At 38.2% G+C, this 16,138-nt stretch overlaps 2 protein-coding genes across 2 annotated transcripts in view; one reads left to right on the forward strand and one right to left on the reverse strand.

Annotated features, from left to right (window-relative positions):
• LOC138042256 (deoxyribodipyrimidine photo-lyase-like) overlaps window positions 1-1,651 on the forward strand; it is a 13,113-nt gene extending 11,462 nt beyond the window's left edge. Inside the window, exons 7-8 of the mRNA XM_068888081.1 lie at window positions 425-584; window positions 1,315-1,651. Of these exons, the coding sequence (XP_068744182.1) occupies window positions 425-584; window positions 1,315-1,511 (357 nt within the window). The 3' untranslated portion in view covers window positions 1,512-1,651. The remainder of the gene's footprint in view (window positions 1-424; window positions 585-1,314) is intronic.
• Window positions 1,652-3,247: 1,596 nt separating this feature from the next.
• Window positions 3,248-16,109, reverse strand: LOC138042255 (malignant fibrous histiocytoma-amplified sequence 1 homolog). Its single transcript, XM_068888079.1, has 9 exons — window positions 15,778-16,109; window positions 12,759-14,064; window positions 10,816-11,174; window positions 9,610-10,130; window positions 7,978-8,167; window positions 7,086-7,349; window positions 5,910-6,138; window positions 5,090-5,134; window positions 3,248-3,982 (listed from the first exon to the last, which is right to left on the reverse strand). Exons 2-9 carry the CDS (start codon window positions 13,987-13,989, stop codon window positions 3,708-3,710), a joined length of 3,114 nt encoding a protein of 1,037 aa, XP_068744180.1. The 5' UTR covers window positions 13,990-14,064; window positions 15,778-16,109; the 3' UTR covers window positions 3,248-3,707.
• Between the last annotated feature and the right edge of the window lie 29 nt (window positions 16,110-16,138).

A 16,138-nucleotide genomic window follows, 5' to 3' on the forward strand; every position in this document is an offset into this window, starting at 1 on the left:
GCATATGACCTGCCCTGCATGTTGGCCCTTTCGTCCTCTCCCTGGATGATATACAAAAAGTAAAAAAACAGGGGTTTGTTTACAAGTTTGTGTCTTTGGCATGAACTGCTTAGTGATCTTTGTAATTGCCTAGCCTAGAAATCAGTTCATTGCATAATTATTTATCTCTGAAATTTTAGCCAGATGTACCAGATGTACCAAGATTGCTTTAAAATTTTAAAATTCTACCAATAATGTGTAGGCTCATTAGCACTTTTGTCCCTGGAAAATTTCTTAGTTTTTGATAGCTAACATCTCACACTACTTAAAATGGCTTGATGCCTTCTGTAAGTTTGTATGTTAATGAAGTAAAATGTACACATTAATATCAATGGAAACTTGTCTATATTCTGCTCATTTTTTTTCTTTTTTTTTTCCATGGAAGCTTCAATTGGTAAATGAAGGCAAAATGCATGGTTTCTTAAGGATGTACTGGGCAAAGAAAATTCTTGAGTGGACCACATCACCTGAAGAAGGTCTTGAGATATCTCTCTATCTCAATGACAAATACTCATTGGATGGCACTGATCCTAATGGCTATGTTGGTAAGACATGATATCAAAAATAAAACCATTTTATCCTACATTAACTAAAGTGGTTGTCAGGGGTATGCGGGGGGTATCACAGAGGTTACTTCCCCCTCCCCTCACAGATAGCAAATTCTTCCAGCCCAACCATAAACTCTGATCCAGGGACTTGTGCCTCTGGGGACCTTCTTTGTAGTGGCAACCTTTGTCGACTGAGGGCAAATACCCCTCCAAACTGGCAATGAGCCCCATCCAGATACAGTGTACCTGTCTCACCAAGTGAACTGTTGAAAGGAAAATATAGGGTGGTGGTGTACAGGAATGCTAAATACAAGCACTCGACTGTAAAAACTGCTAGTTTACAACACAATACACTCAACGGCTTACTCTAAGTACTTGCAAAACAATCCTTGTGAACCTGTATTTCGTAAGTTGATGACCAATAATCGAAAACGTCTGAAATGCTCTTACTGCAAATTTCATCCTTTCCCCTTCCCCCCCCCCCCCCACCCCCCTGGGCTGACCCTGTTGACGGTAAAATCATCTGGTGTTAGGTAGAGCAAAATATACCTGTCCAGTGTCTTTCTCAGGGGAGAAAGGGTGTGGCCCCCGCTGAAAAGTAAAACGGTCTGGCATTTGTAATGAGTAAAACCCGAAAGTTTCACTCTGACGTTGGAGAGATGTAAATTGCCATTTGATGAAAATTAAGGGAACTACAAGATTGTGTGCTTGGTTTTAATACGTGCAGGATGTATGTGGTCAATTTGTGGAATTCATGATCAAGGATGGGCTGAAAGGCCAGTGTTTGGAAAAATTCGTTACATGAACTACAATGGCTGCAAAAGAAAGTTTGATGTTGGAGAGTTTGTGAGGAAATATGGAGCAAGCACGTCGAAAGAAGCCAAAGTTGATGGCCCTCTAAAGAAGAAGAGAAAGGCCAAATGACTGACAAAGTGTAGGATTCTGTTGTGTTTTAACATTTTAGATTTCACTTATAGTTATTTTATCAAAGCAAGTTGTTTTATTACAGTGCAACCTGAATGCTGTGCACAGTGTAATTAGCAAATTAAAGAATAGGACTGGAATCTATGTGTGTTCTTTGGTCTTGAAGTGAAAAGAAACTTTTGCTCATTACCTGTGTTTAGCCTTACACAATCTCCAATCCTCTCAGCGGCAATTAGAGGGAAATACCAAAAATTGAGAATTCATTAAATAAAAATTTCAAAAACCTTTTTGATAAACAGGAGTTTAACTTTTCAAAGCTGGTACAAGGTATGCTGCACATTTCTCTGGTATTGGTATACTGCATGTTTCCCACAAACCACATTGTGAGATTCTTGGAAATCTTGCCTTCTGAAGTGCATCCATATTAATCCCTGAAATGATGGTTCACTCTTCTGTATGTCAAACTGTGCAATTGGTGATCTTATGACAGAATGTGTAAAATAACAAAGGTCAATGCAACTATTGATATCACATGGCGTAATGTGCCTATGGGAAAGAGGATATTGCTTGGCAACAGGTGAAGGGACAACTGAAAAATCAAAGTCCTGGGGCACGTTTCTTGAAAGTCCCGAAACTTTATGGGTCATTTTCGGGTGTTACAATATACGCTTAATGTATGGTCCCGAGGGAAACAGTTAGTTTTGTTTTCCCGAGAGTCGGTCCTCATGTTTCCCGAGACAGACTCAAGAGAAAACAAACTAATTAGTTTCCCAAGGGACCAGACGTTAAGTGCTTTGTTATATATTTAGACTTTTCCTGCAACAATCGCAGCAAAACATCTGGAGCGGGCAACAACTGCGGAATTGTATCCCGGTCGGGATACATTTGAATTTGATCAGGGCCATGTGACCAAGAATCAACCAATCACAGTGCTCGTTTTGTTGAGTGAAAGTCTAGGTATATAACAATTCCTTTTGTATCTCAAGAACAGAGAGGATTTAAGTTGTCAAACTTCCCAGTCATTTTTCTTTTTGTTACCTTGAAAACAAGTTAAAAGATCGGCTTTCCACAACAAGCAGTTGGCACTTTCACAAATGGCTTTTCGGGCCTGAGAGGTTTTCAGGACTCAGAGAAGTGGGCCCATGGACTGGGCAGGATACTATCGATCTCACACATCCGTGGACAAGGGCTTTTTTAAAGCTCACTTCACAGATCGTTGATTTCAGTCTGCAGTTAAAAAAGTCTGATCATGTGATAACATTTTTTGTGGCCCTGCGGTTTGGAAAATACCGATCTCGTGACGCTATTTACTGTTGTTGTTCCCAAAGAGAAAAGCGCGAAACGATGTTGACGGCGAGTAACACCGGCCGAAGCTGTTATGGATAACCCAGGAAAAGCCTTGTCTGAGGAAATAAGAAGCAGGTGGAAACTTTTCTTCAGGTTTTTTCTTTTCTTGGCCCTGGGAAGAATGAAGGACTAGCGGCATGTGGTCGGCATTTTCGAAACCACAGAGCCACAAAAAATGTTATCACATGATCAGAATTTTTCAACTGAAATCAATGGTCCGTGAAGTGGGCTGAAAAAAGGCCCTTGTCCACGGACGTCTGAGATCGATAGTACATGACTGTACAAACCAACAAACTCTTTAACATAGTCAGATGCTTTACCCATTGAGTTACATTTGCTCAACTGTGGAACCAGAAATAAAATAATGAGAAAACAATCACACTGGCTTAAAAATAATTATAAAATTTATTTATTTTGTAAATATTTTTATCCCTTAAATCCCTTTCACAAAATTAATTAATGTATAAGAAATCTACTTAAACTGACTTGGAATTTTACACTAAAATGTGGCCCCAGTTATCATTTGGTCTTAAAATTTCTTTTCATCCTATCTTGTAATCTTTATGGTTATTAAAGTCGATTACTCCATTTTAAAGTATAGCACTCTTCTGTAGTATCACTCTTTCAATAAATGTACAAAAGCAATTTCATAAAATAATTCTTTTTCTACACGACTGTCAATAACGTAGCATTCTCAGAGTACCTTTGAGGTGCTTAAGCTAAAACTTGCCACTTAAAAATCTTTGAAGGAAAAACCCTTTCTGGTAAAAGCAAATTGTAATTTCAGTCTTTACACTGTATATTTATTAATCATACTGTGAAGCTAGAAAACAAACTGTTTGAATAAATTTACTGTTCTTTGAAAAGTCTGACTTTTTCAGCAACGTCATTCCTGTTAGCCTTCTCAAGAGCTTTCACAAGGTTGCTCCTTGTAGCTTTGTTCGTCTCTTGGCGTTTCCATGCATTCAGCATAGCAATGATTTTGTCAGCATATGAATTGTTGTCTGCATCCAGAGCATCTACCTTGTCATTCTGAATTCCCAGGTAGGAAGCAACTATGGTCCACTGCTTTGTGATTTGCTGAGAAACATCAGCAATGAGGGCTTGGGGAACATCTTCTGAAACTGTAGAGAGTATTACTTGTTAAAACTTTACCTGAAGTTTCATGGCCAAAAGCTCAGTTGATGTGGAGCATCTGCACTAGTAATTGAAATGCTGTTTGTTCGACTCCAGCAAAGGAGCACTGAGTTGAGCTGTTCAAGGGCACAGTAAACGTCGTGACCACTGAGACTGCGCGCTTCATCATTGCCAGAATTGTAGGGTGAGGGTGGGGTTTGCAATATCTGTTTTTCCTTCTCACCATAAATTATTTGGGATAGGGAAGAGTTGCATGCAAGTCCAAGGGGCTCATACAATTAAAGCGCATCCCAATTTTCTTAGCACAAAGCAACTTGGAGTATCGCTACTACGCCTTGGACAGGTTTTCTCTTTGTGATGGGAGGGAGAAAAGGAGAGCTCTTCTATCCAATTAATCATTGTACTAGATCAAATGAAGATAACACAGGTATTCAAAGCTAATGAGCAGTCGCTATTCACTAACTATAGCCCTTTTTCGGTTCGACCTAGTTTTTCCAAATTTCTTGAGAGAACAATTTATAACTGTTTAAATAACTGTCTAATTTAATGTCCTTTGTGATGAGCGGTATGGCTTCAGGAAAAATCACTCCACTACACTTGCTTTGATTGATTTGCAGGATAAGATTTCCTCCGCTTTGGATTGTGGTGACATAGCTGTTGGTATTTTCCTTGATCTCTCAAAAGCATTCGATACAGTTAATCATAATATTTTATTTGACAAACTTGAACGCTATGGTAAAGGAAAGAAGGGAACTCAAATTGTTTTCACCTTGTAATTTTACTTTCACTACTCTATATATATTTCAGCACCTTAATTAAAGAACTAAGTGTTTGCAATTGTATTCTCCATTACCAACTTATAGGTTCAAACTGCTTTTAATTTGTAAATTTGTGTTGAAATACTTCATATTTCAACACATTAAACAACACAATGAATATTGGTGAATACAAACAAAGACGAAGTCAAGGTTCTTTGTTAACCGATATTCACCGAGCCTAAGGTGATTGTTTTAGTTTTAACTACATAGGTAATTCTTTGAAAAAAATTATATGCATGTTCTTTAAAACATACATTTTACAAACGAAAACTGTACCTGGCTCATGACGTGAAGGAGCATCTAACACCCTCTTCACGACATCTTTAACACAACAACAACGTTAGTAATCTCATAACACAACATAAATTTAACAATCAAGGAAATAATTTGTTCCGAAGTGTCAGTGGGGGAAATGAACTCATCCAGGAAGTGAGGAGGAATCGATAGAAGATGAATCTCATTATTACTCATTTGTATTGTGTTGAAAAAAAAATGACTTTGCTTCTTTCCTTTTCTCTAAAGGAATATTGACCCAGACAAAGTCCAATGGGAAATAGGACTATCTGCTTATCCAGAATTAACTGCACTGACTTATAAGAAAAGTACTATTTACCAGCCTAACTTTGTCTCTATTAAAAAAAAAGGGGCACTCATTGTCAAGTATGGTTCTTAATTGGCACAATTTTTCCAAATAAGCAGGATCTCGTGCCACAAAAGCTTAATCTCTCTGAATAAAGGGATGGATGTAACAGTGAAAACTCATCTCACCAAACATGCCTTTAGAAAGTAAGTTAGAATTTTTAGCCAGTGCTTTTTCACTATAATCACTAAAGTGGACTGGGTCACGTTTCATTAAATTACGATATGATTAAAGCCAAATTTTGGCTTTTTTCAATCAGCTTGGTTCTTAAGTTTTTATTGTCTGAAAACAATGCGATCAACAGATCTAAACATTGAAGTTGCATGTTTATGAAAGCAATCTTGATCGTTTGAAATGCTTGACCCATTGAGTTTGGTCCACTTTACTCATCTTTTATACTGATATCCAGACTGAGGAAGAGCAAGTACTTGATTCTGTTATTATTTGGCAACTCACCAGGAGGTGGATAGATAAGGTTGATGTCAAACTTTTCTCCTCTCAAAAACATGCTGCCCTTCTTGCAAATCTTTGTCTGTGTGGAAAGACCCTTGCTCGCTGAATTAGTACTCATCCAGTTGCATGGAAATAGGCAAGGCCTTGGTTTCCCTTTCTGCGTACAAGGTGGGCATAATGAAAAACGCTGTACATTCAGTCTCTGCCATTCTGCCAACAGTGCTTCTGTTTCCTGTCGTAGTTGAAGGAAATCGATATTCAAGAACATTCTGCAATGTGACTTAAGCCATTTTTGATAGTCAATTCTGTGATTGGTTTTTATCAAATGCACTGATAAAGATTCTGTAAATTACCTACCTCATCTAAGGCTGCGTTTATACAAATGCAGTTTCACATCGATGCGATTTCACAACCTTGAAACCTTGAAACCTTTGGAAGTGTTTACACGGAACCGTTTTTGCCAGCAAATCAAAGCCGTGATGATATAAGCAAGTGCTGCACTACGTGCTAAATTCACCATTTTTAATCAAACAATGCACATTTCCCACCAAAATAGTCACTATTGAAATTGATGTGGTTTCACTGTTTACATGACAGATGAACGGTATTGGTTTGAAAACGCTCCACTTTCGGCAACAGTCTTGATTGTTGTCGTGTCAGCAGAAGGCATAACCGCATCAGTTACAAGTCAATTTTTATTTTTCTTTGGTTTTAAGCCTTGATTAAAATAAATCACCTGTTTATTTTAACTGGAATTTGTTTTCTTTTGGTCTGCCATTACTAATTTTAAAATCTTGAGAGACCTGGATCGAGGAGAAAATAGTTTAAGAGTGCAATGTGTGTGTACACAGCTGAATAAAATATGCAGAGTTTTGGGCTTTCAGATTATTTAACTTGCGTTGAAGTTAGTGAGTCAATGATGTCACTTTTCTTAGATCCCACGCTCTGAGGTCCAATCGGTCAGTTTTTAACGTGAGTAATGGCAGACCATGAAATCCAAAACTTACACTCAAAATAAACAGCATTTGGACAAAAATCAAAGCTCAAAATTTTGCCAGTCAGGTGTTGAGCAATCACACTTTCAAAATTTGAAGAAAAAAGGGAAGTGATTTTTTGATCATAGTACCAATTTCAGGGAAGAAGAGGTTTTAGTTGTTTGATTGTTAATTTGGTACTCACCTGCACAAGATGTAGGAGAACTTCCCATAGTATTTCTCTACAACCCTTGGGCGTACTTCCTCTGATATGAATTGCAGGTGAGTTCGATTCTGTTCCAGGAGGATGTTTATCGTTCCAGATCAGTACACGGTGCTCATTCATTAACAGTATCACATGATCCTTCCAATTGTAGTGGTCATAGTGTGGAGAACAGCAACGGACTCGAAGACGATTGAATAAACCAGGAGGCAGGTAAGCCATCATAAACAGCAGATGAATCTCGTCCTGTAGGTGGAGTGAATAGTGACAATAACAATGATGGGGGTTCTTAAATCTACCTCATGGTTCCAACAGCTGTCAAATCTCCTGACTTTAGGCTGAAATTGTTTTTGTAGACCTTCATTAAATAGGAACTTTAAAACCTATGACGGTGGCATTGATGAAAACATCACCTCAAAATACAACTTTGCACTATCTTAGAAACAGTACTCTTTGAGATTCTTCCATCTCATTCACGTTATAGAATGTATAAAAGTGGTTTCAGAGTTAGGGCTATATGCCATATGCTGCATTGTGCAAGGGTGCACATATTCATTGTTGAAAATCATTGCAGATCTAACCTAGTTTGGACCATCGCTGTTTTTTCTCATAATTTTTACTCCCACATGTCCCCTCCAGCGGGAAATAAAAAAATTAATTGGTAGCATTGTACTGACAGCCTTGTCAGTGTGACAGAAGCGAGGTGGTGGACCGTGGTAGGGTTGTCATGTGTGCTACATTGTGTGTGGAGTCACAATTGTCTCCAGCACAGCAAAAAAAATAATGATTGTACATACTTGTGCCTACATGTATGTTTATTGCACAAGTCAGACCCTAGATATACATGACTTGTACACCAACGATCTGTACATACCTGATCTTCGTGTAAGGTGTCTGGCATGGGGTCTACTGCCTCAGGATATTCTCTCAAGAACCATGGAACTAAAAGACTCCGCTCATCTGAACCATCAGGGGGCATTGGGCATGCAAGGCCGAGGTGATGCAGCAGTTCTACCATTTGTGGGAACATGTCATCATCAAGATTCATTTCATGCCACAGACACCTAATATGCAAACAAACAAACAAACAAAAATGCAGGGTACACTAAACACTAAATCAAAAACTTGTAAACTGAATACTTTTATCTACATGTTTATTATGGAAAACCTGATATTCTTTGATCCCACCTGACATCACAGCACCCATGTTGGTGGAAAGAACAATGCAGAAAGAAAAATGCAGCTCAAGTTTTGCATGTTAATTAAAATATGCAAAACGTGACCTGCGTTTTTCTATTGTTTTGGCAAAAACATTTTTGTTGCAGCTTATTGCCATGACAGCTCAACAAGGTCAAACCATGAGTGCAATCAAAGAATACATCCACACTAACACTGAAATCCAAGTACAGCTGCCCATCACAGTTGAATCGTCACAGACAAACTTTGAAATTAGTCTCACTAGCCTTATTGCAGTAATCATAACTTAATTTATTATATGTTGCAGGTAATTTTGTTCCTTGGGAACCAAACTTGGTCATTCTGTTTCAATTTACCTAGGTCAACGTGTTTTAACTTAGATCACGTGGTTTCAACTTAAGTCAGTTTGGAGCAGGTACAAAACACAGGGCACAGGTCATTGTTTTACCAATACAGAAGCAACCCTCACCATTTACAAATGCTAACAATAGGCCGAAAAACGTTTGTTTAGGCCTAATTGGGCTTAAGGTTAGCTTTAATGAATGTTTAGGATGATCTGTATAGGTAAAACAATGACCTGTGACCTGGGTTTTGTACAATGTACCTGCCCCAAATTGACCTATTGTAGGTTGAAACAAAATGACCTAGTTTGGTTGCAAATTAACCTAAGGAACAAAATGACCAGAATATCACGTTTCTGATTGGTTGATGGCAAATTCACGAATAGGTTATAGATTGCAATACAGAAGTTGCTACGGAAACACAGGGATGGAGCAATTTTGTTGAGTATAAATTGTACGAACTTGCTTGTGCATTTTGTGATTTATGGTCACTTGTGATGTTTTGTAACTTCTCATGCCTATATATAAATCACAAAATGCACTTGTGGTCATGCAATTTCCTATACATAACCATGATGATTAAGCAAGGGAATAATAATGCATTGTTAAATATCATTGTCACTGTCGTAGCCTGGCTCACTACAGGGTGATTTCTTACACACAAAGTGACTTCCGAAATATTATTTTTGTCAAGATTCTTAATTCCCTGTTTCTTTCACTTTCACTTTCACTTTCACTTTAAATGTCATCTACCGCAGACCAGCGAGACACAGCTGTCTGGGCGTTGTAGTAGTTCAATGGGTAGAGCATCCAATCGGTGTTTCAGAGGTCATAGGATTGAATCCTGCCTAGAACTCTAATTTTCAGTCTGTTGTCCTTTTTCTCATTGCCAAACCACAAACTAGTTTCCCACCCTTCTCACGTCATTATCATGGGAACTGGAGCCTTATCATTTCTGAATACATTACCTCAAAAGAGACTCAGACAACAATGCTTCTTTTAGTAGTTTTGTCTTGAGGTTTTCAAAATTACCCCCAATGACATTATACTTGAAATACACTTCATCAAATTTCAGTGTTGCCTCCAAATCATGACGAAACAAGCACTTAACCAACTTTGCCAACCACTTCAGGTCAATGAAGACATCATAGTCGGATGGAATGCTCTTGTAATATCTCAATTCTCCAATTGAATCCAAGTATGAGAGGGCAGACCTCGTTCCCAAGGGAGAAAGACTAGTATGTTCTTTTGTAAAGATTTCAAACTCATTGAAAGACATGCAGTGAACTTGATTCTTCACTCTTAGATTCTTCAATGCTTTCTCAAGTGTAATCCAATCCTCTGGTAAATCTCTGCCAACAGAGGGAAACAGTTGGGAGTCATTTGCCACACGGATGATCTCATCTTGTAGCTCTTTCATTCCAGTGAGTTCCCCAATACTACTGACTGGAACCATTGCAATGTAACTCTCATTATCCGATAATTGATCCTGAATTAAACAAAATTAATATGTGCAATAAAATACAGTAAAATTGATATTACTAAAGATCTTAATAAAAGCCTTATTTCATGTCTCAAATGCTTTGCATAACTTAAGTTTTCTCGATAAGATATTTGGGTGTAATATCCGGAACAAATTCTAATACAGTTGCACCTCGATTATCCAGACTTGTTTGGACTAGACGAAATAGTCCGGATAGTTGAGAACAGAAACTGATTACATTAAGAAAGCAACATTTAGTAACAAAGCAACTCTAAGCCAATCAGAACTCATTTGAAAGTTCTGCTTACATGTAAGTTACGACGCGTGCGAGCGCTGCTTTATTTTGCTTTTTGAAAGTGAAACAAACTTGCCTTTACTTCACTTTTTTTCAACTCTGTAGTTTTAAAAAGAATATGGCTACGGATCTTGATCATGACTAATTTATAAATATTCATGGCAAAGTTGGGACCAGAGAACAAGTCCAGATAATCGAGAAATCCGAATAATTGAGGTTCGACTGTATTGATTTTTGACTGAATGATAAGGCAAGATAATACTAAGTTTGGCTTTCCTACATTATGAAGAATAAGGAGTATTTTCCAATTTGGCCTTTGATATGGTTGACTAACAGATGCTCTTCAATCTGCATAATTATCATACAAACTCAATCAGTCAGACAAATGTAACTAACCGGTCCTTTGGATAAACCTGAAGAGATGATTGGGGGATTATTTTTCTTCCATTCAGGATCACTGCCTCCCTGTACAGCATTTTTCAATCCTTTCTTCTTCTTTTCTAAGATTTCAAGGTCAATCAATGCGCTCTGCCCTTTGCAGTAATGCATCACACGGTTAACGATATCATCACACCGACTTTTGACGAGGCAATCATCACTGGTTTCAAATTCATCCAAATGTGTTGGGACTATCATGACTCGTGGCTTCAACAAACGAGATGTAACCAAATCTAGCCAATCACCAATGGTTTTGCAAAAACAGCTTTCAGTTGAATCGTAGTTGAAGAGATCAACGACCAAGACATGCAGTGCCTCTAAAAGAGTATGCCAACACAGAATGACAGTTAGTAATCAGCTGTAATATTTGAAGCACTTCCATTAAAGGGAAGCAGGAAGGGAACACTGGCATGCACGTGCCCTACCCTCTCTCTCCCCTCCCCCCCCAAAAAAAAAAGTCGCCTGGGTTTAAAATCCCAGGGGTAATCCATGGTTGTAGTCCTGCTACAAAGACTTTTTTCTGCGCAGGTTGATTTCCCTCTTTAATAAAAGACAAGATTGGAATTATTTGGGCCAGGTGATACCAAAAATCTCAAAACTTCACTTTCACACTCCATAGATTGTTTTTACTGTCACGAAACAAACAAATTAATATTCGAAACCGTTCAATAAAAAGGGCCAAAAACTTGGAATGTTGTAGGAATTCAAACAAAATAACCACCTCTCCAGTTCTCAGGTCTGACTGCAGTTCATCGTTTGTCGAAGCATTTCACACAAGTTTAAAGAGTTTTGTATGGTGCCGCCCTGTTGGTGTACGACTGTAGATAAAAATTCTGAAGACCTTGCGATTTTGATTGTAGAATTTGATGATGTCACTGTGAAAACTAGCTATTATCGAGGAATAGTAACTTCTTACTAACTGAGCGGGAGGGCCGTACTGGGAAATATTGGCCCGAGATTGTGGCAGTACGGACCGAGCGCAGCGAGGTCCGTACAAAAACGACTGAGGGCCAATATTCCCCAGTACGGCTCGAGCTAGCTCGGTTAGTAAGTAGTTTATTATATGGCTTTTTAATTACCTTTTGCTTTGTTTTTGCAAGCCCGTAATCAGCCCGTGGGCATTACGGGAGAATAATGCCCTACAATTCAGTCACAATTAGCCAATCAGAGCACGCATTATATCGGCTACAAACACAAGCCATATAATAATACAGGGCTGTCATTAGGGGCCGTTACCCGTAACACCTGTTACGGCTGAGCCCAGTCAATGTTACGGGTGATGGTTGCTGCAGAATAAATATTCACGGCACAAAACAAATTGAAATTTATTTATAAACATTTAACTTCTAAAGAAAATGTAATTACTGCCTTGTGTTGTCTGTGTTCCTGATTCTAAGACATGCTTTTAATAAAAATCCAAACATTTTCTGTAAGAAACCTTTGGAGAACACCCCCGATCGATCGTTGTTGGATTCCCACGCCATTTTCGGTAACAAAATCATTACTTGATATAAATGGGATTCCACTGACCATTTTTCAAGGTTCTGTGATGCATGACCATTTCAACATGGTTAGTAAATATCTTTATTCATTGTGAAGTTTATCTTTTTGCCCTGTTTTATTTTCATCACTTTTTGATTGATTGCACCTCAGAGGGCTGGAAAATGCATTTCTGAGGGTCTAATTTGAAGAATTTTCTGGTGGAACATGCCCCAAGACCCCCCTAGGGGCTCCGGCCCTTCGGGCCTTCCTTTACATGGCCTTTGGCCATTTATTTACATGTTAAGGGTGAAATCTTGAGTGCTACACCTGCTTCAAAACTTAATGACAACCCTGATACTATATACTGTTACAGTAGTATTACAGTAGTTAAATGCTATATACGTGTATAATAACAGTACCTGAAGAAAGAAAAAATGGATGAGTGAGTTGATAACGTCGCTGACCGGCAAAATCAGCAATATGAAACTCTATCCCATTAGGAACTGGACGCCAAGTGTAGAAATCAACACCCACAGTACTATGTGCTTGGCCGTCTGGAAATGTGAGCGCTGTTGCATTCACAAGGGCGTATGCAAGACTTGATTTTCCAGCACCAGCTTCTCCCAGTAACATGACTTTGAGACGCTGTGAATGAACTGCCTGTGTGTCAACAGCCTCTAGTGACTCAAAATAACCTCTGATACTGCTCAATCCGCGTTTGCAAACATCAATGGGTGGTCTTCTTAAATTACTGTTTCCATCAACTATTAAGGAGTCAAGAACAGGCATCTCAATAATGGAACGAGGAATGCAGGTGAGTTTGTTGTCAAACACGTTAATGTGCTTGCAGCTTTCTAAATTCTTAATCTCATCCGGCAAGGTTACGAGTGTGTTCTCCATAATCAAGAGAAGTTTTAAGTTGCAAAGTTGTCCAAGCCTTGGAGACAACTCTGATATCTGATTCCTTTCAGCGCTGAGTTTCCTGAGATTGGTCAGGTTGTATAACTCTTCCGGAAGCTTTGATAGATTGTTCTTTCCAAGTCTGAGACCTTCCAAGCTCTTCAGATTTCCTACTGTAGGTGGTAACTCCATTAACTGGCAATCAATAAGGTACAAGTCTTTCAAATTTGGAAGATTAAAAAATTCATCAGGAAAACTACCAGCATTACCAAGGTTATTGTAACTAAAATCCACCACAACAAGACTTGACAAATTCTGTATTTCTTGTGGAATCTTTGTCAGTGTGCAATTATCCATGTAAAGTTTCTTGACTTTACAAAGCCGACAAATTGGCAAAGGGAAGGCTTCAAAATGGTTCCCAACTAAATGCAGTTCTTCAAGGTGTGAAAAGTTACCAAACAGTTCTGGCAATCTTAAAAGGCCATTATCTGGTTTTATGGGACTACAACTCATGAAAAGTGTCCTGAGTTGTTTTAGTCCACAGAATCCACTCGGGATTTCCTTCACATAGTTTGAAAATAATCGAAGATCATTGATTCCATGAATGCTCCAGATTCCTGGAAAATCTTTTGGTGTAATGGGATCATATCCTGTAAGATCCAATGTGACTTTTCCATGCTCTTTTGTCAATGATTCATGTACGTCCTTAGGAACCGGATTTATCATTTCAAATTCAGATGGATTTGCCATATTTAATTTGATGAATTCCACAAGGCAGCTACAAATTCTATTGTTTGTAAGATCTGCTTGGCCATGCCAAAGAACCTTGAAAAAAGAATAAGAAGTGCAATTTAATAATTACTACTTTTACTGTTGTGTGTATGATGTTGCTATCATGTGTGTTAAAGTGGTATTACAATCAAATTTTTATCCCTTGAATTTTTTTGTTTTATCATATAGAATTCTAGGAAAGATTAAAAATGGTATTTACTGTTTGGAAATACCTGCATTGGTTCTGGAGATATTTACATTTGAAAAAATTAATGTGTAAAATATGCAAATGAGAGGACTGATGACGTCATTCACTCAACCCAATATAACATCAAGTATATAAATAGAGCGATCTCGGTCAATTTGCTGCAGCAACCATTGAAACTTGGTAGGTAAATAGTTCTACAGGCAACACACCTATGGAAATTGGTTCACATGGCAACTCACTCTTTTTTAGTCCCCTCCAACATGATTTCAATATTTTTAGTAATCTTAAGCAAGAAAAACAATAAAACAAGGTCACAAACTCTGCCTAATATACTTAAATGCTTTCAGGGTCATGCAGATGAGGCACCATTGGCAATTATCAAAATACAACACCAAAGGTGACTGTGGTCTGCAACTGTTGCCATGGTATTCAAAATTGGTATGCTCATATTCTGGAGCACATCTACTGGAATCGTACTGCAAAGAATCAAGCATTTCTGGTACAAATTAGCCAAGATATCCGTTTTCATCATATTTGAATAAAAATTCATTTCAGTTTATGACGTCATTCCTTTGCTAATTTGCAAAAAATTTTAATATCTCTGAAACAGAAAGAGATATTGGGAAAGAGTAAACAGCATTCTTCGTCTCATACAGACTACATGGCTGTGTCTTAAAATGGCTTAGATCAGAAAGATGCGAATTTTGTCACAGTAGCACTTTAAGTAAGAGGAGAAAAAAGGGGCTACATGTGAAAAGTGATGTCATGATAGGAATACTGGGATAAATGCCACCCAAACTGCCCCTTAATTCAAGTCAACTAAGCAAATGATTTAACATTGGTTCATTGCAGAAACCAGCAATGTTGCATAAGGTCTGTCCATCTGAATAATAATAGGGACCTTTAGATCGAAGGACGAGGACATGCAACTAGGAGTATGAGTTTTCCATTCTGAGCATACACACTTTTAAAAATGTCGGCCTCCAAACCTCATGCATATGCATGCTCAGTACAGAAAACTTTTACTTGGAGTTGTCCTCATACTCCGATCTAAAGGTCCCTAATAACAACAACAACAACAATAATATTGATATTAAGTGCTTATAAGTTTAGTTTGTTTAGCTTCACCTGACAAACAATGTTAGCACAAAAGTCACAAGTAACTACTCCACCTAAGGTATTAAGTAACAAGAGAAAAGAATGATCTTCTTTAGCTTAATTAGTCATTATATTATTTGCAAATAGAAAGCTAATCTGATCGTTGAAAGGGTCTTACAAACAGTTTGCAGGACATTGACGCATTTTTCCTTCCTAGATCCCTTCGAATCGCGTAGCGTTTTCTCCAACCTTGAAGAAAATCATTCCTATGGCACACAGCATATAAGTGAGACAACGTATTTCACAGGATTATTCCCCTGTACTCTTGCGATTGGAGCTAGAGTGGCGAGAAAGCTGTTTTTACGCGGGACAGAGTAATAATTGTCAGCAGTGTCCTTTACATTGAAGAGCGTGATAGGTACAAGGTGATTAAAGTCAAATATAAATAAAATGCATCTTACCTCAGACCAGTTTCCGAAGAATGGTCATGCCTAAAGTAAGCTTAATTTAATACCACAAATCAAATCAAGGTGGGGGAATTTTCATCAGCTGATTTCGACGCAATAACATCCCGATCGTACTACTTCTTGGAAAAAAAAATGAATTATATACTTCCTTTACGCGATTTCAAAGAAATTTTGTAATAATGAACGTTTACACTTTTGAAATCCCCCACCCACTATAGTGGCTTCACGATCAATTTCAAGAAAGCCAACTTTTCCGAGAAAACTCTTCGAGCGCGCCAATCGCCAATATTACAAAATCTGGGCGATTCTGGGCAGGAAACTCACGCAACAGTTCTGCGCATGTCAAGCATTTTAA

Source organism: Montipora capricornis, chromosome 3 (genome assembly GCF_036669925.1).
Source record: "Montipora capricornis isolate CH-2021 chromosome 3, ASM3666992v2, whole genome shotgun sequence".
NCBI classification, from domain to species: Eukaryota; Metazoa; Cnidaria; class Anthozoa; order Scleractinia; family Acroporidae; genus Montipora; species Montipora capricornis.

What these genes read in the sequence shown, in the direction of transcription:
- LOC138042255 (XM_068888079.1), bottom strand. Translation starts at nt 13,989, where the DNA reads ATGGCAAATCCATCTGAATTTGAAATGATAAATCCGGTTCCTAAGGAC. An exon ending in TCCATTTTTTCTTTCTTCAG is followed by an intron (nt 11,175 to 12,758) that starts GTACTGTTATTA and finishes ATACTCTTTTAG; the next exon opens with AGGCACTGCATGTCTTGGTC. An exon ending in TTCTCCTACATCTTGTGCAG is followed by an intron (nt 6,139 to 7,085) that starts GTGAGTACCAAA and finishes CAACTACGACAG; the next exon opens with GAAACAGAAGCACTGTTGGC.